This window comes from Anolis carolinensis, unplaced genomic scaffold (genome assembly GCF_035594765.1).
Source record: "Anolis carolinensis isolate JA03-04 unplaced genomic scaffold, rAnoCar3.1.pri scaffold_8, whole genome shotgun sequence".
In the NCBI taxonomy this organism is placed as follows: domain Eukaryota; kingdom Metazoa; phylum Chordata; class Lepidosauria; order Squamata; family Dactyloidae; genus Anolis; species Anolis carolinensis.
Genome location: NW_026943819.1, coordinates 17964909 through 17991199, shown reverse-complemented (window position 1 = coordinate 17991199; position 26291 = coordinate 17964909). Strand labels below are relative to the sequence as shown.

The window sequence follows — 26291 nt, the reverse complement described above, 5'->3', positions numbered from 1 at the left end:
ATAGATTTTTTTTAATGCATCACCTTTAAAAACTTTCCAAATAGAAAATCCCTTTAAAGAAAACAGTGTCATCTCAAGACCGTCATAGTCTATGTAAAGCAGAATACATGGTCACACTATGGAGGCAATTGTGGAGTCTTTTCCATATGCATTTTAGAGGAAACATTTACATTGGGCATAGTTATTCCTTTCTGGTTTTTTTCTCCATTCAGCCACAGGGTGGCATTGCATACAAACTGCCAAGATCTCAAATACGTTTTTTTCACGTATGGGAGAGAAAAGGATGAACTTGTTTTCACCCTTTATTCGTGGTAGCAGAAGACTAATAATTGCACAAATGTACAGGTTGAGTGTCCCTTATCAGAAATATTTGGGATCAGGTTTTTTGGATTTTTTCCCTGACATTTGCATAGTGAACAGGGGAAAGAGGCTAGTCACGTATCCATTGCTAGCTGAAATTTAACTCAAAGAGCCCTTCTTTAGAAAGAGGAAAGAAGGAGGACTCCCGATAAAAAGTAGTTGTCCCACACGCTTCCCTGACTGTCAGCACACTTTCCACCCTTTTAAGAAAGTAGCCAGGAATGAAAGAGTAATCCTCAGGCTTTTTCAGTCTCTCTGCATCTCTATATTGCAGGTGGGAAGAAAAGCTGAATAAACATAGATTGCTAAAAGGCAACCGGTAAAAAATCATTAGCACTCAAGATGAGGTTGGACCCATTTTTGACTTTCAGGTTGACTATATGCCCTCTAAACCACTAAGCAATGCTATCGAAGTTTATTGTCAATACATATTCCATAGAAACACAACAGTGCTCCCGAGAAGCAACATTTTCAGGCGGCATTATGTGGCAATCTGCTTTCTTTTAAATTGTCAGCTTTATCTTTCAGCACATGAAAAGCAACACACTTTTTAATTAGAGAATGCCTGCTCATTATTGCCTGTTGGTTTTTAAACAGGGAAGCCATATCATGAAAGTAATTTAAATGGTTGCTGCATCTAGCTCCAGTTCAAGTCTACTCAACTGAACAGCCCACAGTGTTATGAGCCGATGAAACACAGAAGAGAAAAACTGACACATACCTTTTAAAACTGTCATTAAGGATCTAATGGTACTTTTGCACTTTTTCAGGTTCAAAGTTTCATTTTAAGTATAATAATAATAAGGTAAAAGTTTCCACTGACGTTAAGTCCAGTCGTGTCTGACTCTGGGGATTGGTGCTCATCTCCATTTCTAAGCCAAAGAGCCGGCATTGTCCGTAGACACCTCCAAGGTCATGTGGCCAGCATGACTGCATGGCGCACCCGCCGGAGTGGTACCTACTGATCTACTCACATCGGCATGTTTTCAAACTGCTAGGTTGGCAGAAGCTGGGGCTAACAGCGGGCGCTCACTGCACTCCCCAGATTTGAACTTGCGACCTTTTCTTCCGCAAGTTCAGCAGCTCAGCGCTTTAACATACTGTGCCACTGGGGATCCCTAATAATAATAATAATAATAATAATAATAATAAGAAGAAGAAGAAGAAGAAGAAGAAGAAGAAGAAGAAGAAGAAGAAGAAGGAAAAGCTGATAAGGAGAAGACCTGGCTGTGGCTCACGAATGGGACCCTGAAGAAGGAGACAGAAGGCCTGATTCTTGCAGCTCAGGAGCAAGCCATCAGAACAAAGGCAATTAAGGCAAAGATTGAAAAATCAGCCAATGACCCAAAATGCCGACTGTGCAAGGAAACTGATGAAACCATTGATCATCTCCTCAGCTGCTGCAAGAAAATCGCACAGACTGACTACAAACAGAGGCACAACCATGTGGCCCAAATGATTCATTGGAACTTATGCCTCAAGTACCACCTGCCAGCAGCAAAGAACTGGTGGGATCACAAACCTGCAAAAGTATTGGAAAATGAGCACGCAAAGATACTGTGGGACTTCCGAATCCAGACCGACAAAGTTCTGGAACACAACACACCAGACATCACAGTTGTGGAAAGGAAAAAGGTTTGGATCATTGATGTCGGCATCCCAAGTGACAGTCGCATTGATGAAAAACAACATGAAAAACTCAGCTGCTATCAGGATCTCAAGACTGAACATCAAAGACTCTGGCAGAAACCAATGCAGGTAGTCCCGGTGGTGATGGGCACATTGGGTGCCGTGCCAAAAGATCTCAGCCGGCATTTGGAAACAATAGACATTGACAAAATCACGATCTGCCAACTGCAAAAGGCCACCCTGCTGGGATCTGCACGCATCATCCAATAATACATCACACAGTCCTAGACACTTGGGAAGTGTTCGACTTGTGATTTTGTGATACGAAATCCAGCATATCTATCTTGTTTGCTGTGTCATAATAAAATAATGATAATAATTTATTTCTAGACCGCCTTCTCTCCCCAGAGGGACTCAGGGCGGTTAACATACATATAAATGGGAAACATTCAATGCCACAATTTCTTCATTAATATGAAAAGTATAAAATGACAATAACAATATAGGTAAAGGTTTCCTCTGACGTTAAGTCCAGTCATGTCTGACTCTGGGGGTTGGTGCTCATCTCCATTTCTAAGCCGAAGAGCCGGCATTGTCCGTAGACACCTCCAAGGTCATGAGGCCGGCATGACTGCACAGAGCGCCGTTACCTTCCCGCCGGAGTGGTACCTATTGATCTACTCACATCGGAGTGTTTTTGAACTGCTAGGTTGGCAGGAGCAATAACATATATGTTATAATAAAAATTCCCTGCCACATTAGAAAAAACAATAAATTTAAACAGTCGGTAAAAAGATTAAGTGTTTAACCTTAGGGTTTAGAAAGCTCTCATTGAACTGCATTGTATGAGTCAAAACTGAATTGAACTGCATTATATAAGTTTACACCGAACATGAGTTTCCAACTGCATTTGGCAGTTCCTATGCAATGCTGATTTCACCCATCTGAGGTTTTCAGTCCTAACCACTCTAGAATTCACTCCTTCCGCTCCCCATTTTGGATTTCAGCTTCCTTTTGGCTTCAAATGCCACAAATGACTTCCAGCAAACTGACTTCATTTTCATGTGGAAAGTCAGATAATGTCTAGCTGTGCTTAGTGTTATGATTTCATGTCTGAAAGTCATGGCTGGGATGATACATCAGGCCCTGGATTGAGATCACCAGCCAGGGAAGCTGTCAAGGGCTGGAAGGCAAGAAAAGGCCCATTAGTCTTTAGTTTGGTTCAAGAAGCTGGTAAAAGGCTTGTACATAGATAGATACACCAAAATCAATCCAAGCTGAGAAGCAGAGACCCTAAAATGGATTTTAAGGTGGGAAGGAACTTTGCTGTGGTGGCAGATCATTATTAACATCCCCTACTTTCCCTAGATCTTCACAAAACAAGAACACTGAAGACACCGCATTGGAGTAATAACCACAAGTTGAAGAAAGAAACCATCTCACTAAGATGAAAACAATGGAACAATAATAAATGAAATATTACAATTGAATAACAGAGTAGAAATACAATTTCTATCAAGTGAAGGGAAAAGATATAAGGTCCTATGAAGTGAACGCAAAGGTGTCTATAAGGTCTCCTATCACATCCAAAGCCTCCAGATCAAGTACAGTAGAGTCTTGCTTATCCAACATTCTGGATTATCCAACACATTTTTGTAGTCAATGTTTTCAATATATCATGATATTTTGGTGCTAAATGTGTAAATACAGTAATTACTACATAGCATTTCTGCGTATTGAACTACTTTTTCTGTCAAATTTGTTGTATAACATGATGTTTTGGTGCTTAATTTGTAAAATCATAACCTAATTTGATGTTTAATAGGCTTTTCCTTAATCCCTCCTCCTCATTATCCAACATATTCGCTTATCCAACATTCTGCCGGCCCGTTTAGCTTGGATAAGTGAGACTCTACTGTATAATTCATAGTAGTTTTAAGATTTGTGTCTTGCAGATTTTGAACAATGCCTTTTTTTAATTGTTGGAGACTGCTTTGAGTCCTGATCTGGGAGAAAGGCAGGATAGAAATAGAACAATGATAACACATTTCTATTAAAAATTGAACTTTGAAAAAAACAACTTTATACTACCATGCTTCTTTTATAAGAGAACACAGACCTCATTCAAAATAAGGTTTCTCTGACCACAGAACATTCCATCCTCTCCTAGTCCAATGTTTACTGTTTCTTTTGTTTCTTGCCTTGTAATGGAGAGCATTGATTGGGACTCTCCAAGCCAAATCAGGACATTAGGAGAGTATATACTGCCTGCTCCTGTTAGACTGGTTTTTAGTGGATTTTTTTTGGGTCATTTCATGCTTTATGTGGCAGTGGAATGTGTATAGCCACACACGTTTGTTTTGCATTAGAGTGTGAAAAGAATCATTTTGCACTGGAGTGTATCATACGGTAGATAGAATGACAGAACGTGACCTTTGTTAACATATTTAATAACCTTAGCATTCACATAGCACATACACTCTCTCTATGAGGAGCTATTCATATTGCGTACACGAGACATGCATTAGATGGGATCAAGTGAAAATCGTCTGCCACATATTATTAGCACTGGAGTGATATCTCATTAGCCTTCGACTTCCGGTTTGGCATTCTTCAACATTATGGTGCATTACCTGTGTTTATTACTGGGGTTTGAGTGGAAACATCCAGTCACATAAAGGCCTTTAAATAGGGAATGTACCCTCATCATTGAGCTATATATATATAAATGAGTGATGGCATCACGGCGACCAACAAAACAACAAAACTACAGGCCCCCCAACCTCGAAATTTGACAACACAACCCATCATCCACGCCTCTAGGTTGATACAACAAAAAGAAAAGAAAAATAAAGTCCTAATTAGAGGGAGAGGAATAATTGTTTTTATCCAATTGCTGCCAGTTAGAAGGCTAAGCTCTGCCCACTTGGTCTCCTAGCAACCTACTCAGCCCAGGGGACAGGCAGACTTAGGCCTCACTTAGGCCTCTTCCACACTGCCTATAAAATAGATTATCTGATTTGCACTGGATTATATGGCAGTGTAGACTCAAGGCCCTTCCACACAGCTACCGTGTTTCCCCAAAAATAAGACAGTGTCTTATATTATTTTTTACTCCCAAAGATGCACTAGGTCTTATTTTCAGGGGATGTCTTATTTTTCCATGAAGAAGAATTCACATTTATTGTTGAACAAAAAAATAAACATGTATTCTATACCGTACAGTAGTTGTCATCACAAACCAACATAACCAAACCAGACAAACTCTGACTTCTGTCAAGAATTTCTTGCTACTACCATTATTTCCATGTACAACTGGTATGTACATTTACCAATCCTGCATGCTCTGGTGTTTTGTTTGGTGGGCGCCGGGCATGCTTCCAAACAAAACCTTTGCTAGGTCTTACTTTTGGGGGAGGCCTTATATTTAGCAATTCAGCAAAACTGCTACTAGGTCTTATTTTTTGGGGATGTCTTATTTTAGGGGAAACAGGGTATATAACACATTTATATTCTTATATTATCTGCTTTGAACTGGATTATCTTGACTCCACACTGCCATATAATCCACTTCAGTGTGCATTTCATACAGCTGTGTAGAAGGGGCCTCATACTTCGCCACAGCAACACATGGCCGGGCACAGCTAGTTGAGCTATAAAAGGATTAATGTGAATGCTTTTTGGTATTGGTTAGCAATATCATAAAAGGAATTAAATGGATGCCATATCTGGATAGTTCCCATCAAGAGCCACTTTTCAGCTCAAACAAACCAACTTCATGCAGGACTGGGCTCTACAAGCCAATGGATACTCCACCACAGACATCAGAAGAGCTGCAAGGCCAAGAACAAGCCATGAGAGTCAAGACAAAGATCCACCCAGAGGAAAGGTGTTCTTACCATACATCAAGGGAACTACTGACCGCATAGGCAAATTGATGAAAAAGCACCACCTACAAACTATCTACAGACCCACAAAGAAAATCCAACAAATGCTACGGTCAGCGAAGGACAAGAGGGATCCTCTCTCTTCTGCAGGAGTCTACTGGATACCATGCAGCTGTGGACAAGTCTACATAGGGACCACCAAACGCAGCGCCCAAACAAGAGTCAAAGAACATGAGAGGCACTGCAGACTAATTCAACCAGAGAAATCAGCCATAGCAGAGCACTTGATGAACCAGCCTGGACACAGAATACTATTTGAGAACACAAAAATGCTGGACTATTCTAACAACTATCATGTCAGACTACACAGAGAAGCCATTGAAATCCACAAGCATGTGGACAACTTCAACAGAAAGGAGGAAACCATGAAAATGAACAAAATCTGGCTACCAGTATTACAAAACTCCAAAATCAAAACAGTAGATGGGAACCAACACAATAAGGGCTTGACTGAACAAAGGATGCCCCCAGGCAAGAGACAAAACATTTCCAATGCCAATTAGGGTGATTAACTGAAACATTAATGCTGGCTCCCAGTGACAAAGAACTCTTGCCACACCTTGGACTCTACACAGATATATATTCTTTCCTTTCCTTACTTAATTTATCCATACCTCACAACCTCTGAGGATGCCTGCCATAGATGTGGGCGAAACGTCAGGAGAGAATACTTCTGGAACATGGCCACACAGCCCGAAAGACATACAACAACCCTGAAACCAACTTCAGTTGACGAGCAGCTAAAAGGCAGACGTGAAAAGGTGACACACACATTTTTACATATCTGTTAGCCAGGCATGGACAAACTTCGGCCCTCCAGGTGTTTTGAACTTCAACTCCCATAATTCCTAATAGCCTAGCAACTGTAAGGAGTTGTGGCCGTTGAAGTCTAAAACATTTGGAGGGCCGGAGTTTGCCCATGCCTGTGTTAGACCTTTTAACAAAGTGCGGTACTGAGTATTGCACTTCTTTGGGCTTCTGGGGCCCTTTCACACTGTATAATTATAGTACTATGATTCCACTTCCCGTGCTGTGGTTCCATCCTGTAGAATCCTGGGATTTGTTGTTTGGCGAAGAGCTATAGAAAGTGCTATTATTTCTTCCAACTACAAATCTCAGGATTTCATAGGATGCAGCCAATGCAGTTAGAGTGGAATCAGATTGTGCTATCATTGCAAAGTGTGGAAGCGGCCCAGGTTTTTGTTCGTAAATTGGTATATGCTGTGACTTTTCTTTCTTTCTTCTTCAGTGCACTTAGTTCAGGCTTCCTTAAAATGGAAAACTTAGAACCCTTGAGAGAGAATAAAAAGCATGTGCAAAAACCAAAATGCTAGGACAACAAACATCTCAAATCAGCTAGAAACGACAACTGCCTTTCTAAAATGGTTGCAGTGATATAGGCAAGACAGTAGGTAACAACAGATCAATGACACAGTGGACCAAGGAAAGTTTCATATTTACAGACATGACCAAAACATGATGGATTTGAAATACAGTGATTTTTTTTCTAATACCTTGGAGTTGTATATATAATATACAATAATAATAATAGAGTAAAATAATAACAGAGTAAAATAATACATGTAATAATAATAATAATAATAAATACAGGAAAATAATAATTGTAATAATAAATAGAGTAAAATAATAAATGCAATAATAATAATAATAATAATAATAATAATGAGTGAAATAATAAATGTAATAATAATAATAATAATAATAATAATAATAATAGAGTAAAATACAGTAGAGTCTCACTTATCCAAGCTAAACGGGCCGGCAGAAGCTTGGATAAGCGAATATCTTGGATAATAAAGAGGGATTAAGGAAAAGCCTATTAAACATCAAATTAGGTTATGATTTTACAAATTAAGCACCAAAATATGTTATACAACAAATTTGACAGAAAAAGTAGTTCAATATGCAGTAATGTTATGTTGTAATTACTGTATTTACGAATTTAGCACCAAAATATCATGATATATTGAAAACATTGACGACAAAAATGGCTTGGATAATCCAGAAGCTTGGATAAGCGAGGCTTGGATAAGTGAGACTCTACTGTATTATGAATTGGAAAAGTGAAACTTCTGTGCTTAAAGGAATTGATTTCACAAGTAAGTACTCTAAAATAGCTTCAAACCATCAGTGCATTCACATATCCCATATTACCAACCTGCTGAATCTATCACTCTTATTTGTACAAAGCCTTCTGGCAACGTGAGAAACATTTTCAAACCCAATCCTGTTTCATTAATTTCTACATTACATCAATGACCATAAGATTAAGGTGGCAAGAAATAGTCATTTAATTTTTAACAAATGGCCTAATAACTCAATGTTGTAAACAAAGTCACTGCGTGGAAGCAAAGTCCAAACAAACTTATAGAAATAGCCAAGTTCAACGGTCCAAGGTCAGAAATGCCGAATACCAGAGGCCTCAGAAAGCAGCAGAATGGTCAAAAATCTGGTCCAGAATTAGAAATACACACATAAAAATGGTGACAAGAGCCAGAAGTTTGATTACCTGAAGTCAAAGTAGCAAAGTCGGGTCCCAGGACGAGAGCAAGAAGACATTGGGCCCAAACCAGGAAAGAACATTCTTCTCCACAAAGAGCCACAACATGTAGGGCTTTTTCTCCTTAATTTCTCAGCTGTTGCTCATTTCTCAGCTAATCTTTAAAACCTGTGCTCGGAAGGGCTTTTTTCTCTAGAGAAGCTTGCCCAGGCAACAGAGGAGTGTTTGCTTCTGCTGAAGGCTGGTCTACAGCTGGACAGACTGCTAGAAGCTTCTGGCCTCCATCTCCTCTGCTGGCCCTTCTAGCAACTGAGTTGGCAATGACACTCAAGGAAGAAAGAGTTGTGTGTAACAGTTTTGCAGCACAAACTTGGTTGTACCATTTCTTCAGGAGCTTTACTCTGGAAAAAGTCAGAAACAAACTACAGTATTTACATATTGAATCAGATACACATAGGATTTCATTGTCTTGGATTCTTCACTCCACTTCTCCACTGCGGAATGTCTCAAACTGATTGCTTTAGAACAGGGGTCCCCAAATTGTTGAAACGGGGGGCCAGTTCATGATCCTTCAGACGGTTGGAGGGCCGGACTATAGTTGGCCACTGAGCAATAAATAATAATAATAATAATAATAATAATAATAATAATAATAATAATAATAATTCTGGCAGAAACCAGTGCAGGTGGTCCCGGTGGTGATGGGCACATTGGGTGCCGTGCCAAAAGATCTCAGCCGGCATTAGGAAACAATAGACATTGACAAAATTACGATCTGCCAGCTGCAAAAGGCCACCCTACCGGGATCTGCGCGCATCATCCAAAAATACATCACACAGTCCTAGACACTTGGGAAGTGTTCGACTTGTGATTTTTGTGATATGAAATCCAGCATATCTATCTTGTTTGCTGTGTCATAATAAAATAATAATAATAATAAATAACAACAATAATAATAAAAAGAGGGTTGGAAAAGAACCTTTGGGTCATTGAGTCCAATCCCCTTCTGCCTTTGTGCACCGAAAACACAAGCAAAGCACCCCTGACAGATGGTCACCCAGCCTCAATGTTAATAATAATATAATAATAATAATAATAATAATAATAATAATAATAATAATAATAATATAGACCCCTTGGGCCATTGAGTCCAACCCCCTTCTGCCTTTGTGCACCAAAAGCACAAGCAAAGCACCCCTGACAGATGGCCACCCAGCCTCAATGTTAATAATAATAATAATAATAATAATAATAATAATAATAATAATAATAATAATATTATAGACCCCTTGGGCCATTTAGTCCAATCTCCTTCTGCCTCTGTGCACCGAAAGCACAAGCAAAGCACCCCTGACAGATGGCCACCCAGCCTCAATGTTAATAATAATAATAATAATGTGATTTTGTGATACAAAATCCAGCATATCTATCTTGTTTGCTGTGTCATACAATAATAATAATAATAATAATAATAATAATAATAATAATAATAATAATAATAATGGTTGTAAGAGAAGAAGAGACCCTTTGAGTCATTTAGTCCAAACCCCTTTTGTCCTTTTGCCGTGGGGGCTGGATAAATAGCTTTGATGGGCCTTAGTTGGGATGGGACCCCTGCTTTAGAATAAAGTAGGGAAAATAGTCTTATTTATATTGCTGTTGTTAAAAAAAGACTTTAGAAATAACCCATTTCGATGTGACTGAAACAGATTCAAAAGTATCTTTAGTCTGAGATTTAAGATTATTCAGGTGCTTTTCCAGAATCTGGGAGATCACAAAGTCTTTAGGAGAGGCCAAGGGTTCATTTGCTGGTCCTGCCTCAAACATCTCTTTGCCATTCTGTTCTTCTCTATTTTGGACCATTGCACAGTCAAGTGAACATGTGTGAAGCATATTTGGAACATGCTTGTTGTCCCTGCTTCTCTATACTCTCATATGTTCAGGTATAGGGTATTATGTATGCCAATGGCAAACTTCCTCATCACTGATGGACCAGCTTGCACTTTCAGATTTAAATATATCTCATTTTGTTCCACTACCAGAACTTAGCCCTTTTGTGTGTGTGTGTCAGGAGCAACTTGAGAAACTGCAAGTCGCTTCTGGTGTAAGAGAATTGTCTGTCTGCAAGACGTTGTCCAAGTTCATTATAACTTAACCTGATCAACTACTAAGGGAAAAGCTACCTTTGCAGCAAAAAAAAAGTAAAAAAAGGAATTATATTGAATCTTTGGGCATGGCAAGATGGATGAATACATTTCCATCAACTAGCTTAACAATTTTGCTTTGGGAAGGAATAAAGACTACCTTCTTCCCTCACTGTATGAGGTGCTGCACAAAGAGAAATAGCATAGCTCTTTTCCAAATGCAGTAGAGTCTCACTTATCCAACATTCACTTATCCAATGTTCTGGATTATCCAACGCATTTTTGTAGTCAATGTTTTCAATACATCATGATATTTTGGTGCTAAATTCGAAAATACAGTAATTACTACATAGCATTACTGCGTACTGAACTATTTTTTCTGTCAAATTTGTTGTATAACATGATGTTTTGGTGCTTAATTTGTAAAATCATAACCTAATTTGATGTTTAATAGGCTTTTCCTTAATTTCTCCTTATTATCCAACATATTCACTTATCCAACGTTCTGCCGGCCCATTTACGTTGGATAAGCGAGACTCTACTGTATCTTTAAAAGTACTTAAGCTGATGTAACCAAGCCTATAGCAATATAAGCCACATGCAGTAGTCTTTGCTTCTTGCTGTTTGAAAATGTATATTACCTCCACATTTTTAATGCTGAAAACATATCTGGCAATAGTTACTTAAAGTGACGGTTCAAGGGCTTTGAACTTTTTTACAAGTAGGAAAATCCTGTTCTAATATAATCTAGAACCCTAAAGTTGGAAGATATTATCCAGTCTAACCTCCCACCATGCAGGAATACACACTCAAAACATTCCCAGCAGATAGCCATCCACTCTGTTTAAAAACCTTCACAGAAAGAGACTCCACCACCCTCCGAGGCAGCATATTTCATCATTGAACAACAGCTCTTATTATCAGGCAATTCTTCCTCATATTCAGAGAGAATCACTTTCCTTGCTGCTCCGTGTCTTAGAATCTGGAGTAGCAGGAAGCATGCTTGTAATCTACTTATATTATGCAATCTATTGATTGATCAATTGCAAAACATACATCCTAAGATATATTCAGTGAAGTCCTGACTGACTAAAGATTGTTCTTTCTAATGATTTTGTAAACAACCATCATCCCCATAGCATGCAACAATCAGTGCTTTGCTTTTTTGGTGGGACATTTTTTGGGTGGGGGTTGTCACGTTCTTTAGAGTCTTTAGAGCCATACCCTGAAACATACCCACCAACATTACACTGAACAAACATGTCCCAATTGACCCAAACCACAAGACAAAATCCATCTGAAATGAACAACTTTATTTTCCAAAACATATATTTATGATTCATAAGGATAGCTTTAAATTAAATTTATTAAATTACTTAACACTGAACCGCAGTATCATTTAACCAGGAAAAACACTTTCAATATTCCTTGTGGAAGTAAAAATCCTTTGGGAATCAAATGTCAAGCTCTTTTTCTCGTTACCTACACAGAACAGGCTGGATTTTCATGATATTCTCACAGATCAAACTATGGGCAACCCTCTTCAATCAACCACCTTCCGGACAACAGAGGCGATGGCCTAAGCCATTGGAGGTAGTGTTTCCTGGCAAGGCCCAGAAAGTTGGGCATTTGCAATCCTGGCTAAGGCACGTTGGCTGCTCATGAAAGGTACAGTGATGGTGTACATGCAAGTTATTTCATCACTCTGTTTTCTTTCCCTTGAGAAGAAGGTTCCAGATTCTCCAGTAGTCAATTCAGACCTTAAACGAGGAACAGGGGGACATAATTTAAGGAACATCAATACACCTTGATCCCAAAACCGAAATAATAAGGGGCAAATTAACATATTGTTTGGCATCTTGTTAGTGGCATATGTAAACGTAAGTTGCACTATGAATGTAGACAGACTCTTTTAGACAACAGTCAATGTAAGCCAGGTTGTACACATGAGACCACTGTGGAGCCAGAATGGGGCAAATGTTATTTCTCTATACTTTGCAATTATGCCATAGGCTGTCAGCCATGAGATTTAACCACTGAACCACATACATTGTGTCATGTTGCTATTCAGTATCACAACTGTGTAACGTATCTCTGCCAGCAGATATTTACGCTACACTGAAGCAATGTAGGAACGTCGTCATTGCATCCTACCCAAAACAAGATATATTCCAAACAACTTCACGCGATCATTGACCTTATGCCCAGGCCGGGCAGATACATCCAACCTGGAACACATTTCTGAAATATCTGGACCAACTCCCCCTTACCCTGCCTATTATATAGAAGCAACGTACTTCATATTCATCCCACTTTAAAGCCCTAAAAACAGCTGTGAGTGATAATGGCAAAAATACTTCTTTGATATATACTGGGAGAGGCAGGCAAAAGGGCTGTGCCATCTCGGGTCTGATTAGTGAGAAACATTATTTCAATTATCTTGCTCTACAATGGACACTTCTCCACTTGATGGTCCAGCATTTCTTTTACCTGTAGGAAAACCCAGGTCCATTCTCTACCAACTACAGATACGCTAAGGAGAGCTTACTTCCCCAAACCCTGGAAAGCTCCTTCCGGTCAGCATCAGCACTTCTGGGTTAGTCAGATCAATGGACCGACTAAGGAGAAGGCAAGTGTCTGTGCTCTTCCTCCCTTTGTATTGTAATCCTGTTCCTGCAGGGAAGTAATGCTCATATGTTGGAGGAAAGAAGCCTGAAGTTTATATTGAAAAACAGATTTGGAATAACGGACAGAGAAAGAGAGTCATTAAATACATACAGATACATCCTTCACAGAAGGAGAATTACTTTCATTACTGGAAAACAAACAAACATTCAGTTCACCTCAAATGTTTTCAGTTAAAAAAAATTAAAAATCTTAAGAAATACTGAAGGGCATTGTCCTCTTCTGCTGCAGTCTGCAGAAACGTAACAAATGGACTGGAGATAAATATGATCAGTCTCACCAACTCCGGTCATCCTTCACATCTTTCTCTCTTGGCCATCCTAGATTCTTTTACTGCATAGGGGATTCGAACCAAAACACTTTACATCATCTTCATGACAGCAGGAAAGCAAAGATTGACACCACCTCATGATTCTCAATGCAGTTGCCAATCACTTCATCAGGCAACTCAGACCCAGTTATAAAGAATGGTAAACAGCCATCTCTCAGAGTGGAAAGGCAACAGTGATAGCAGAGATGATGTGACTTCTGTAGGAAAGTCTGTGGTGTATCATTCTTGAGAACTGGCTTTGGTCACCGTAAAAGTACAACTTTGCCACTAGTGAAGATGACAAGGCGTTATTTCCTAAAAGCCTTTATGTGAAGGCAAGAGAATCTTGCAATGGGTCAGATGAAGGACACCAACAGCTCAGGGCTCCTGCCTCCCTTTGTCACCCATGTCCTCCTCTTTCCAGGACCATCTACGTATTTCCCTTGTGGCTGATGCACCTAATACAAGCTTCTACTCCAGCCTGCATGTCCTTTGAGCAACACTGCTGGTCTCAGTCAATATGAGTGAGAAGAGACAGCAACAAGAGGCTCCCGTTGGTGTATCAGCCAGCTCAGGGAGGGAAAGTGGATCTCCATGTTCCATCAGAAGTAAGTGAGGTTCTTGATGAGTCCCATTACAAGCATCTTTTTTATTGCTGATGCTTCATGCGAAACATTGTGCCCTGACGTCTGCAAAACAACAGAAATCCATTAGCCCATACAGCACGTTGGTTTGTGTTTCAAATACATTAAAATGATATGGCCAAATGATGTCATGGAATTGCAAGTTTATGTTGCTCAACACAGCCTCTATATTGCTGGATGCAACTTTAACATCTCTGGCACAATTTTTTTCTTTCTTTTGCTAAGTTATGTATAGTTCTGAGACCTATGGCTCCAATGCCAAAGAGTTCTTCTCATTAGGAAGATTCTTCTAACATTTAGCCAAACATCTCTTCGCAAGGATTTTCACTAATTGGTTCAAGTCTTGACATTTGGACTGAGGACAAATCTGTTCTTCTGTATGACAGCCATTCACATTTAGACTGTGAAAAACAGCCACTGGAAGCTTGTGACTGGCAAAGTGAGAACCCCAAAACTTTGAGTTGAGACGTTGCTCACTGTCTGGCCAACTTGTGTCTGACCACCTTGCTTGAATCAGGAGTTTCATCTGAGAGTAGCACCTAGACTGCTTGACATTTTCTTCTCTGAGCTACATTTTCCCATGTCTTTCAACTGTTCTTCATAGGACTTGGTCTCTAGGACTCTCACCATGATGGTTGCCCCTCGCAATGTCCTTCTAGGACTTTTGAAGCAGAGGGCCGGTCCACAATCCTTCAGACTATTGAGGGGCCGAATTATCATTTGAAAAAAAATACGAACAAATTCCTATGCACACTGCACATGTCTTATTTTTTGTAGTAAAAAACAGCAACAACAACAATGAAAGAGCAATACAATATTTTAAAATGAAAACAATTTTAACCAACATAAACCTATTTCAATGGAAAGTGTGGGCCTGCTTCTGGCCTATGAGATAGCCAAGTTAATTAGGGTTGTTGTTGTTGTGTGCCTTCAAGTCATTTCAGAATTTGGCTGAGCCTAAGTCTAAAATGAATTATTTATTTACTGCATTTATTTACTACATTTATATCCCACCCTTCCCACCACAAAGGGGACTCAGAGCAGCTGTATGTACATACAATATATTATATTATTAGCATAGCACAATATTAGTATTATATATTACTATATTGAACTATACCACTATACTGTAATATTATATGTAATATATAACATATAATTAATATTATTATATGGTATTATTATTAGTATTATATTGTATAACATAATATTATTATCAATATTATATGTATATACAATATATTATATTATTAAAACTGATCTAAAAATATTATATTATAAAACTGAGTGCGGGGGCCAGGTAAATGACCTTGGAGGGCCACATCCGGCCCCTGGGCCTTAGTTTGGGGACCCCTGTTCTAGGGTTATGGCACCAAGAAAAGAATCTAAGGATGTCTCTGTCCCTGTTCGTATTTTAGAGCAGGTTGTTCTTCACAGACAAACAAGCTACAAAGGTCATTTCCAGCACACTTCACTAGGAGTGTCTGGCTGAATATGGGCTAGATCTTCTACTGGTTTAATATCAATAGATAAGACTTATGCAAATTTCAATCAGAACTAGAGCACATCTCCTCCATCACCTCACTTTAGCTGTACAATGGTGGATGGAAAATGAGGGAGGAGGGAAGAACAGAGACCAGGTCCCTCTTATAGTTGGATGCACAACAATAACATCCACCTCTGAGAAGATACAGAGAAATTTTATTCTTGTGTCCAGCTACACAAGCGCTGGCAACTGTTGAATGGCAGAGGGCTGCATTAGCTCCTCCAAAAGTCCTTGGAGAATCACACACGTTTTGGGAGCTTTTTAACAAAGGAAGTGAGTAGAAAGACACTTCTATTTTCAAAGAAGGCCTTTGTTGAGCTTAAAATGACATAAAGATAATGGAAATGTCTCCCAGACATCATGGAGGAGTTCTCTGTCACTTGGGAGAAAGGAATGCCCAATAGCCTTCAAGCTGGATCTGAGTCTAACTGTCCAAAATTCCTTAATGGCATCCCTATAAAAGAGGGATTAATGTATTAATATGTAGGTTCCAAGACTGCTAATGAGTTTACTATTACAGATAAAACTGGAAATTCTAAGGAAATTGTATGGAATCCTGCTGTCTGCTCACATGCGAAAAAGCAGTGAATATGGGCAAAAGCATTATTCATATCTTGGCTTATTGAACTAAGGGATGATCATCCAAATTCTCATTTCACATAAGACAGATGCACCTACTCACAGCCATAGACTTTACGGTGATTTGCTCATAGTAGTGAATAGATTGCTTCTTGTTGGCAGAGTCTGGGTATCCAAAGCCTGCAATGTCGACCATATCACAGAAGTGCAAGGCTAACGTGATAGCCACCAAGCCCGTAGTTGGTTTCTAAAAGAAAAGCGGCATGACAGATTGTTTCTCTCCTATACAAGTATCCGACTTTGTACAGCTTTTATAGTGAATGAGTTTAGATCCACATCGGACTTCAAATGTGCCATATCTCAAATCTGCCTTTACATTCCAGGAAGTCACAGCTATTCTTCTTTTATCATTTCCTTTTGGTAAAGAAGTGCATTGTTAAGAAATATTCCCACTTTCATTGATATGACTGAGAAAATTCTGTACTAATTATCATCATGACTGGGAATGATGGGAATTGTAGTCCAATGCATTTGGCAGATGTCATGTTGAAGAAGGCTGAATTTTAATCAAAGGCAGGCTTACTTACTCCTTTGCAGTAAAATTAAAATATTGTCTATTAATTGTTAGACTCCCATCATCCAAAAGGCTCAAATGTCTTCAATATATAACAACAAAGTCTCAAATCTCATGTCCATATACCGTATATACTCGAGTATAAGCCGACCCGAATATAAGCCAGCCCGTTTATGTTGGATAAGCGAGACTCTACTGTAATAATAAGATCACAGTGAAATAATAAATGTATTATTAATAATAATAAAATAGAGTAAAATCAATGTAATAGTAGCAACAATAATAGAGAAAAATAATAAATGTAATAATACCAATAATAATAGAGAAAAATAATAAATATACCATATATTCTCGAGTATAAGCTGACCCAAATATAAGCCAACCAGGATCCTCACCCGAGTATAAGCCGAGGGGGGCTTTTTCAGTCTTAAAAAAAGGGCTAAAAAAACTAGGCTTATACTCAAGTATATATAGTAATCTACCCCTTCTTTCGGTTGTCTGTTTTGGTTTATCTTTAATATAGCTCACTTCTTACCTGTTTAAACTTTCTCAGCTGCTTCATAGGTATATTAAGTAATTTAGCAGCCGTAACTTCCATAAAATATGGATTCAGGATTCTCACTTGCTCCGGATTTGCATCCCAGATTAAGGGAGGCTGTTTCCAGAAGCCCTTCCGAATCTGAAAGGAGAATAAACATGGAGAAGTCAATTATGTGCTCCTGAATCTTATGAATCCATGATGAAGAATGAAACCTGAGCTTGGTTAAATATTGAGGAAACAGAAGTTGAAAAAAAAAGTCAATTTCAGCAGGGGTGTTTAGGTATTACTTCTAGGGAATTAATTTCTTATACTTTGCTTGGATTCCTATCTCTCTATCCCATCTTAAGAGGGCTTGTGATGACAATACAGATGTGTAGTAAAGATTAATAATTCTTTGAACAGCTGCTATAATTATGTCCACCCAAAACTCTCACTACCAAGGAAGCTGCTATTCTTCTCATTCTATACCTGGGGAAACTAGCTGGTGAGATTTTAACATGTTCACATGGCAAAAATCATAGAATCGTAGAATTAGAAGGCATCACAAGATCATCTAATCCCAAGGTTGGGAACCATTGATCTAGTCCAAGTAAAGCACAGCAGAAAGGTGGCCATCTAACCTCTCTTTAAAGACCTTAAAAACGAAGTCTATACACTGTGTGGTGGAATAACAAAACTAGATATTGGAAGCTTCTAACCTGTTTAAAGCATGCCCATCGAGGGACCATCAGCATGGAGAATCCCCCCCACACACACACACACACAAACCAGAACTTTAGATTTCCCATATTTGATTTTGAAGTTATCTTGTGAACAATAAATCAGGATCTTCCGTATAGAGCAATAAAATAATTTTCCTTGTTCTGAACTTGGGCAAAAGTCCATTAGCATCCAATAGAGTGGCGCAATGGGTTAAACCCTTATTTATTTATTTACAGTATTTATATTCTGCCCTTCTCACCCCGAAGGGGACTCAGGGCGGATCACATTATATACATTTAGGGCAAACATTCAATGCCCAACAACACATCGAACCGAGACAGAGACAGACAGACGGACAGACGTAGAGGCAATTTAACCTTCTCCTGAGGGGATGTTCGATTCTGGCCACAGGGGGGAGCAGCTGCTTCATCATCCACTCTGATGGCACTTCCTCATTCTAATGTTGTAAATTAGTTAAACTTGCCTCCCCACTTTTATAGATGGTACCTTATTTCCTACTTGATAGATGCAACTATCTTTCGGGTTGCTAGGTCAGCAACGAGCAGGGACTATATTTTATTTTTAATTGACGGGTGCTCACCCCACCACGGGCTGGCCTCGAACTCATGACCTCATGGTCAGAGTGATTTATTGCAGCAGCTGCTCACCAGCCTGTGCCACAGCCCGGCCCCTTGTGCCGTTGAAGTGCTGAACTAGAGGTTGCCAGTTTGAAGCCGCGAGACGGGGTCTGCTCCCGTCTATAAGCTTCAGCTCCTTTTAACCTAGTAGTTTGAAAACATGCAAATGTGAGTAGATAAATAGGTACTGCTTCAGGCAGGAAAAACAAAGAGATGCTCCAAGCAATCTTATTGGCCACACAACCAGGAGGTATAACAACGCAGGCTCCTTGGCTTGAAAATGGAGAAAAAAAAGTAACTCCCTAAAGCCAAAGATGGGCACTGCCTCCAAACCAGAAATGAAAGGAGAAACCTCAGCTTTTGTTGTGTTTGTCTGTCCCATTGTGTATGACTGTAAAGGCATTGAATGTTTGCCAGTGTATGTAATTGCTGTAATCTATGAGTCCCTCAGGACAGAACGGCAGAATATAAATAAAGTGTATTATTATTATTATTATTATTATTATTATTATTATTATTATTATTATTTCTTCCAGGTTGTTAATGAATATGTTGAACAAAGTAGGAGAAAGGATGCAGCCTTGTCTAACTCTTGTGGACACCACTCTTGGAGGCAATAATTTCTACCATTAAACAACTCTAAAAAATTTTAAAAATGTTTAATGTTCAATTGAAATTTCTTTTCTTGTAATTTGAACCCACTGTTTTGAGTTCTAGTCTCTGGAGTAGAAACAAGCTAACTCAATCTTCCAGATTCAATGAAATCCACAGGATTATGTGAACACTTATAATATACTGGCATGCTTCTCAGGTTAGAAAAAGGTCAGAGGACTTGTCTTTTCATCACACATGCTGTCCAGATTTTCACTCTTTACAAATAAAGCACAGAGAGGAGGGCATTGCCCAAGTGTGCTCCCCTTAAGATCTCAGTTACTTACTCTCTTTTTATCATGGAGAATTGTCTCCATCCACAGGAAATCCATGGGTTTGAATGCCACCAGCACCAGCAACGTGTTTGGGTTATTTTCAGTTTTGGGGTTAAAGTGCGCCGACTCTGGGTAGAAGAGCCGCATAGTGGTCTTGGAGCCCACATCATGTTCATAACCATGGACAGGAGCATTGTTCAGCCTGGGAGTTTGAGAAGTTGCGCAGTGAGGCAAAAGGCATAAACACATGTAAACCCAAGTATTTGTCCAAATCATAAAAACAGTGAAATGCTAGCCTCTAGCATTGAACTTTCCCCACTCTATAACATAATGATTTTTAAACAGCTATCTTGTGTCTAAACATTAAGAAATCATGTCTTTCCCTGTCGCTTTACTGCTGTTGGTGGGAATAAGGAGCAAATATACCATAGCTATATGTGGCTTTAAAAAAGAATTTGGAATGTACTTCAGGGGGAGAACCTTCTCATGGTGTCCTTTGGAACGCCCTCCCCAAGGATATAAAGAAAGCCCTATTAATATCTTCCTTCCGCAGGGACCTGAAAATCTGGTGGCTTCAGATCCCACCCTGGCCCTTGGCTAGGCCCCTGCCTGCACTTTACCAACTTTCCCCGCACCAGTTTAACCCTCTCATAGCTGCTCAACAGACCTTGAGATTGAGAAACCCAGGCTCTAACTCGGCTACCAGTTTTGCACTTTATCCACCCCCATCTCTATGCTACTTCATTGCACCTTTCCTGGCCCAGCGTTTCAGGGTTGCCCAGATCTGGTTTTAATTCTACATGAGTGTGTTGTGTTAATAGTAATTATGTTGATGTTTTATTATGGTTGTTATTGTATATTTTATGTTGGTAATCGAATGCTTTACCTATGTCGGAAACGGCTCCGAGTCCCTTCGGGGAGATAGTGATATATAAATAAAGTTGTTGCTGTTGTTATAATGAAGCACTTTGATACCATTTCAATTGACATGGCTCCACCCAATGGAATCCCGGGATTTGTAGTTTCATTAGAAGTCTCTACCACAGAATTTCAGGAAACTGAACTAAAAAATTCTAAGAACTTTCCCAAACTACAAATGGGAGTATTCCATAGGAGTCACGACAGTTAAAGTGGTATGAAACTGCTATAATTGTGAAACATGAACACATCCCCAGCTATATATAAATAAATTCACTATGTCCAATGTGATTAGTTCTTCTAGAATTTAAGATCACAAACCCTGGGCATTCCGGTACCTGATCACAACATCGTATTTGTTAATTACGTCTCCCATAGAGCTGTTTCGGAGCCGGTGTCCATTCCCTACAACTGCACATTTCCGGCACTTCAAACTGCAAAGGAAAATAGATGATATTAAGTTACACATCTGTCTGATTTAGTGATTATTATCACCATCTTGTTGTTGTTTTTATCATCATCTTCTTCTTAGAATCATAGAATCCTAGAGTTGGAAGAGGCCATCCAGTCCAACCCCCTGCAAGAAGCAGGAAAATCTCATTCAAAGCACCCCCAACAGATGGCCATCCAGCCTCTGTTTAAAAGCCTCCAAAGAAAGAGCATCCACCACAGTCCGGGGCAGAGAGTTCCACTAGTGAAGAGCTCTCACAGTGAGGAAGTTCTTCCTGATGTTCAGGTGGAATCTCCTTTCCTGTAATTTGTAGCCATTGTTCCGCGTCCTAGTCTCCAGGGCAGCAGAAAACAAGCTTGCTCCCTCCTCCCTATGACTTCCCCTCACGTATTTGTACATGGCTATCATGTCTCCTCTCAGCCTAAACATACCCATCTCTTTAAGCTGCTACTCATAGGGTTTGTTCTCCAGACCCTTGATCATTTTAGTTGCCCTCCTCTGGACGCTTTCCAGCTTGTCAACATCTCCCTTCAACTGTGGTGCCCAGAATTGGACACAGTGTGATTCCAGGTGTGGTCTGACCAAGGCAGAATAGAGGGAGAGCATGACTTCCCTGGATCTAGATGCTATACCCCTACTGATGCAGGCTAGAATCCCATTGGCTTTTTTCGCCGCTGCATCACATTGTTGGCTCATGTTTAACTTGTTGTCCACAAGGACTCCAAGATCTTTTTCACATGTACTGCTGTCTAGCCAGGTGTCCCCCATTCTGTATCTTTGCATTCCATTTTTTCTGCCGAAGTGAAGTATCTTGCATTTATCCCTGTTGAACTTCATTTTGTTAGTTTTGGCCCATCTCTCTAATCTGTCAAGATCGTTTTGAATTCTGCTCCTGTCTTCTGGAGTGTTAGCTATCCCTCCCAGTTTGGTGTCATCTGCAAACTTGATGATCGTGCCTTCTAACCCTTTGTCTAAGTCATTAATAAATATGTTGAACAGAACCGGGCCCAGGACAGAGCCCTGCGGCTCTCCACTGGGCCCGGTTCTGTTCAACATCTTTATTAACGACTTAGACGAAGGGTTAGAAGGCACTGCAAAGGGGAGGGTTGAATCGTAATAGGCACTGACAAAAGGAAGCTCACTTAAGACTAACTTATTCACAGAGAAAGATTCTAACAAGGATGTTCCTTAATCCCAACCCAGCGTAATCTGGCCACTATGGTACATCAGATGGTGCTCTTGTGAAACTGAAAAGCCACACTGTGAATGACTTTATAAATCTCAATGTCTCAAAACAGCAGAGGAATGTATGAACTTTTAGTACCTTTGTACACTTTCTGGAAGAGAGTAACTTGTGACAGCCAAAAGCCGCAGAAGTATTTCCTCTGGAAAAAGAAGACAAAAGGCACCAGTGAACGAAACTGACCCATGTTGCCACAAAAGAGATATTTAAAAATACCAAAAAACGTAAGAAGAGAAGGCACCAACAACCAGCATTTCATGAGAACACAGTTCATCAGAGGTGATACCTTTATTTTTAACTCTTTCTGAAGATGTAAATGCTGACAAATCAAATACAAAAATTGCTTTTCACTGCTTTTGTGTGTGTGTGTGTGTCAGGAGCGACTTAAGAAACTGCAAGTAATTTCTGGTGTGAGATAATTGGCCATCTGCAAGGACGTTGCCCAGAGGGCGCCTGGATGTGTTACCATCCAGTGGGAGGCTTCTCTCGTGTTCCTACAAGCTGGAGCTGACAGACAGGAGCTCACCCTACTCACCAGATCTGAACCACCGACCTTTTGGTCAGCAGTCCTGCCAGTCCATTATGCCACCAGGGGCTCCTGCCCTTCACTGTTTTATGAATATCTATAATTTAACCATTTTAAAAAGAATTTAAGTTATTATATGCTCTACCGATAAATTATTGAACTACTGTACTATGAATTATACTAAAACCTTTTTTGAAGTTTTTTTCTGGTCTGTACTACTGCAATTGAAAATTAAGGGATATATTAGACCTAGACATAAAGATACCAGATAAGATTTATTACTTGATAACCACAATCCGATATGTTTTTCCAAACAATGAAGTCTTCATTATGTAGACAATGGCGGTTCTGTCTTAAATAAGGAAAGAAAGGCAAGGGAACATGTACTTTTCCACCTGTGTATGGTAAGACCTTGAATTGTGTTTATTTTGGGTGCTTATATCTGCTATGCTGGATTCTTTGGGAAAGTAGAAAGTACTAATACCAATCCAACTATCTATAACTAATGGGGTTTAGTCAGTCACTCAGACGGGGATTGGATGGTACAATACAGTCCTTTGTGTTGTTAAAACTGGTTAATGTTCAGTCAAAAGAAATGATTATGAAAGAGACATTAAGTTGAATACAGGCCCGGAGGCTACTTTGGACTGTTAGAGAAAACACCATCAGGTCAAAATGATGTCAAGGTTAACCGGTCCAGTCAAATATTGGAAACAATATGTTCAAACTTTGTCAAACAATTTTGCTGTTTCTCTGCTAAATCACATGTAAAGAAACACACTGCACCCAGTGATTCGGTGAATGTCTCATTAACATCAAGAGAATGAGGATGGAGTGATCCCAAATACAGAACTGAATCCTAGTGATGGAAGTTGACAATTTTCTGCCTGCATTCTGCTTAATCTGAGACCGGCAAAAAAAGAAAACCCCCCAAAAAACCCTGATCTTACAGATGGAGTGGAAAATTACAAGTACTGTATTATTATGTTATACGACATGACATGACAAGTATTATTATATAATAAAATATTCCAAAGGATAATTAGCAAACCAGAGTGCAAATCGTCCCTCTCCAAACAAATAAATAAACAAACAGAGAGAGAAGGAAATGGTGCACCATACAGAGATGAAGACAGGAACTATATGTTCAATAAGAAGAGGTGGGTGATTTGCTTACCAGCTCCCTTGGTCCCATATGGCAATTCGTAGGGTGAAGGCGTCCTTACCCAGAAGTAGTCCTTTAGCTGTAAAAACAGTGGATGGTCCCGTGTATAACTGCAATGAAGGCAAGAGGAGAAGATCATGCAAATCCTGTATTATGTATACTCAGAGACTGCTACTGCCTTCAACATCTACCAATTCTTATTCACCAGAATTAGTATGAGTGTGCTGGTACGGCTGTACCAGAAGCTCCAACTTTATTTTCTTCCTGCTAATGTTTGCAGTCATAGGGCAGGCCGCCTGTCCATCATCATTAAATTTGGTTCCGCCCCTTGTTCGGGGCTCTGGGAGGGAAGGAGCCATTTTTAAGTCAGTCTCACTTAAGGAAGCTAAGCTATAGGACGTAGACCAGCTCGTCCTGTAGAAAAGCTTCATATCTCAAGAACTTCTGGGGATATAGAACATCTGAGGAATCAGAAACAGAAATTCCAGGGGAAAGGTCCCAAAGGTTCTGGCTAAGAGCTCACAGCCCCTCAGCCTCACAGCTCCTGAGAGAAACAACCCTAAAGTTTCCAAAGAAACCTCGGAGAGGGAACAGCACCACAGATCCATGGAACCCCAGCTGAAACATCTGCAAGCCTTGGTTGGTAGGTCCACTCGATACCCAGACACATTTGGAATCGGTAGTGGGTCCCACATCAGCTAGGACCATATAATAGACAGCCTGGGAGAGATTATAAGAGGATTTTCTTCTTATAGAGAAAGCACAGTTATCCCAAGCCAATTGTCTGTCCCCTGGGGACAAGACTGAAAAGGCCAACAGTTTATTACGGAAACCTTGAAGTGTTATAAACCTTGAAGATTTATTATTTGTTCAATAATAAAAACTTTGTTATCTCATTAAAGACTCAAAGGACTATCCTTTTCAGGAAAATCCCCAAAAACCTCTCTTTGAGGTGCCCTGGCTTCCCGTTGGGCATAAAGTATACGTCCTATACAAAGACAATAGCTACAGGCCCAGCGCGTGACAGAACAATGAGCAATTTTTCTTTATCTCGCCCCATTCTTTTTGATCGTAGGACCGAACAGTAAAGAGATCTGGAGAGATCCCATTCACTCAACAGACAACTAGACAGGTACTTACTTTGCTATGAGCTGAGCAGCTTTCTTTTCCACTTCTCCCAGAGGACAAGTCATTCTTTCATCTTGCATAATATGAAAATCAAAACTGTAAGGAAAGACAACAAAAGTGGGGCGGGGGAACGTAACAAAAAATAATCTTCAATCTTAGACCGCTCCAGTCATAGAAATTGCATTTACAATTTTAAAATACAGCACAAGACCATTAAAAACCCTATCAGCTACATCAGTGGTCCCCAACTTTTGGGCCTCTAGGTGTTTTGCACTTCAGCTCCCACAGTTCCTAATAGCTGGTAAGCTAGATGGCATTTCCGGGAGTTGAAGTCCAAAACACCTGGAGGCCCAAAGATTGGGAACTACTGTGCTATAAGAAGCTTAAGCCAAAGGCTTGGCTGTATAAAGAGATATATGCCCACCAGTGGAAGAAAAGGATGGAGCCAATGAACTGAATCTCCCATTGGAGGGAATGCAACAATCTAGGAACAGTCACCAAAAAGGCTATCTCCTGTGTGCAACATATATGACTGTGATGGAGGTGGGACCAAGGCAAAGCTTTCCTCTGACAATCTTAAAACTTGGAAAGGTACATACTAGGAGACAAGTAGTCTGGCCCACACAGGTTGTAATAAGAACTTTGAATGTGTCCCCAAAAAGGACCGATAGACAGTGAAGCTTTTTCATCAGCAAGTTATGTTATGTTTTATTGTTGTAAATTATTCTGGAAATGGCTGCTGAAGGACAGAAATACATTAATCAACTAAATACATCTAACTTGGGCAATGTGGAGCCCCCAGTGGTGCAGCGGATTAAACCGCTGAGCTGCTGAACTTGCTGACTGAAAGGCTGGCGGTTTTAATCTGGAGCGGAGTGAGCTCCTGCTATTAGCCCCAGCTTCTGCCAACCTAGCAGTTTGAAAACATGCAAAATGTGGATAGATCAATAGGTACCGCTTCTGCGGGAAGGTACCGGTGCTCCATGCAGTCATGCCAGCCACATGACCTAGGTCCTAGGAGGTGTCTAGGGACAACGCTGTCTCTTTGGCTTAGAATTGGAGATGAACACCAACCCCCAGAGTCGGACACAACTGGACTTAATGTCAGAGGAAA

At 39.9% G+C, this 26291-nt stretch overlaps 1 protein-coding gene across 13 annotated transcripts in view; it reads right to left on the bottom strand.

The window, feature by feature from the left end:
• Positions 1-11893: 11893 nt before the first annotated feature.
• Positions 11894-26291, bottom strand: part of st3gal4 (ST3 beta-galactoside alpha-2,3-sialyltransferase 4) — a 148890-nt gene continuing 134492 nt past the window's right edge. For all 13 annotated transcript variants that reach the window (XM_062960877.1, XM_062960882.1, XM_062960884.1 and 10 more), the window contains 8 exons: positions 25190-25273; positions 24062-24159; positions 22440-22500; positions 21003-21098; positions 19759-19948; positions 17475-17618; positions 16469-16612; positions 11894-14285 (listed from right to left, as the gene is read on the bottom strand). In XM_062960877.1, coding sequence (XP_062816947.1) covers positions 14199-14285; positions 16469-16612; positions 17475-17618; positions 19759-19948; positions 21003-21098; positions 22440-22500; positions 24062-24159; positions 25190-25273 — 904 coding nt within the window. In that variant the 3' untranslated portion in view covers positions 11894-14198. The remainder of the gene's footprint in view (positions 14286-16468; positions 16613-17474; positions 17619-19758; positions 19949-21002; positions 21099-22439; positions 22501-24061; positions 24160-25189; positions 25274-26291) is intronic.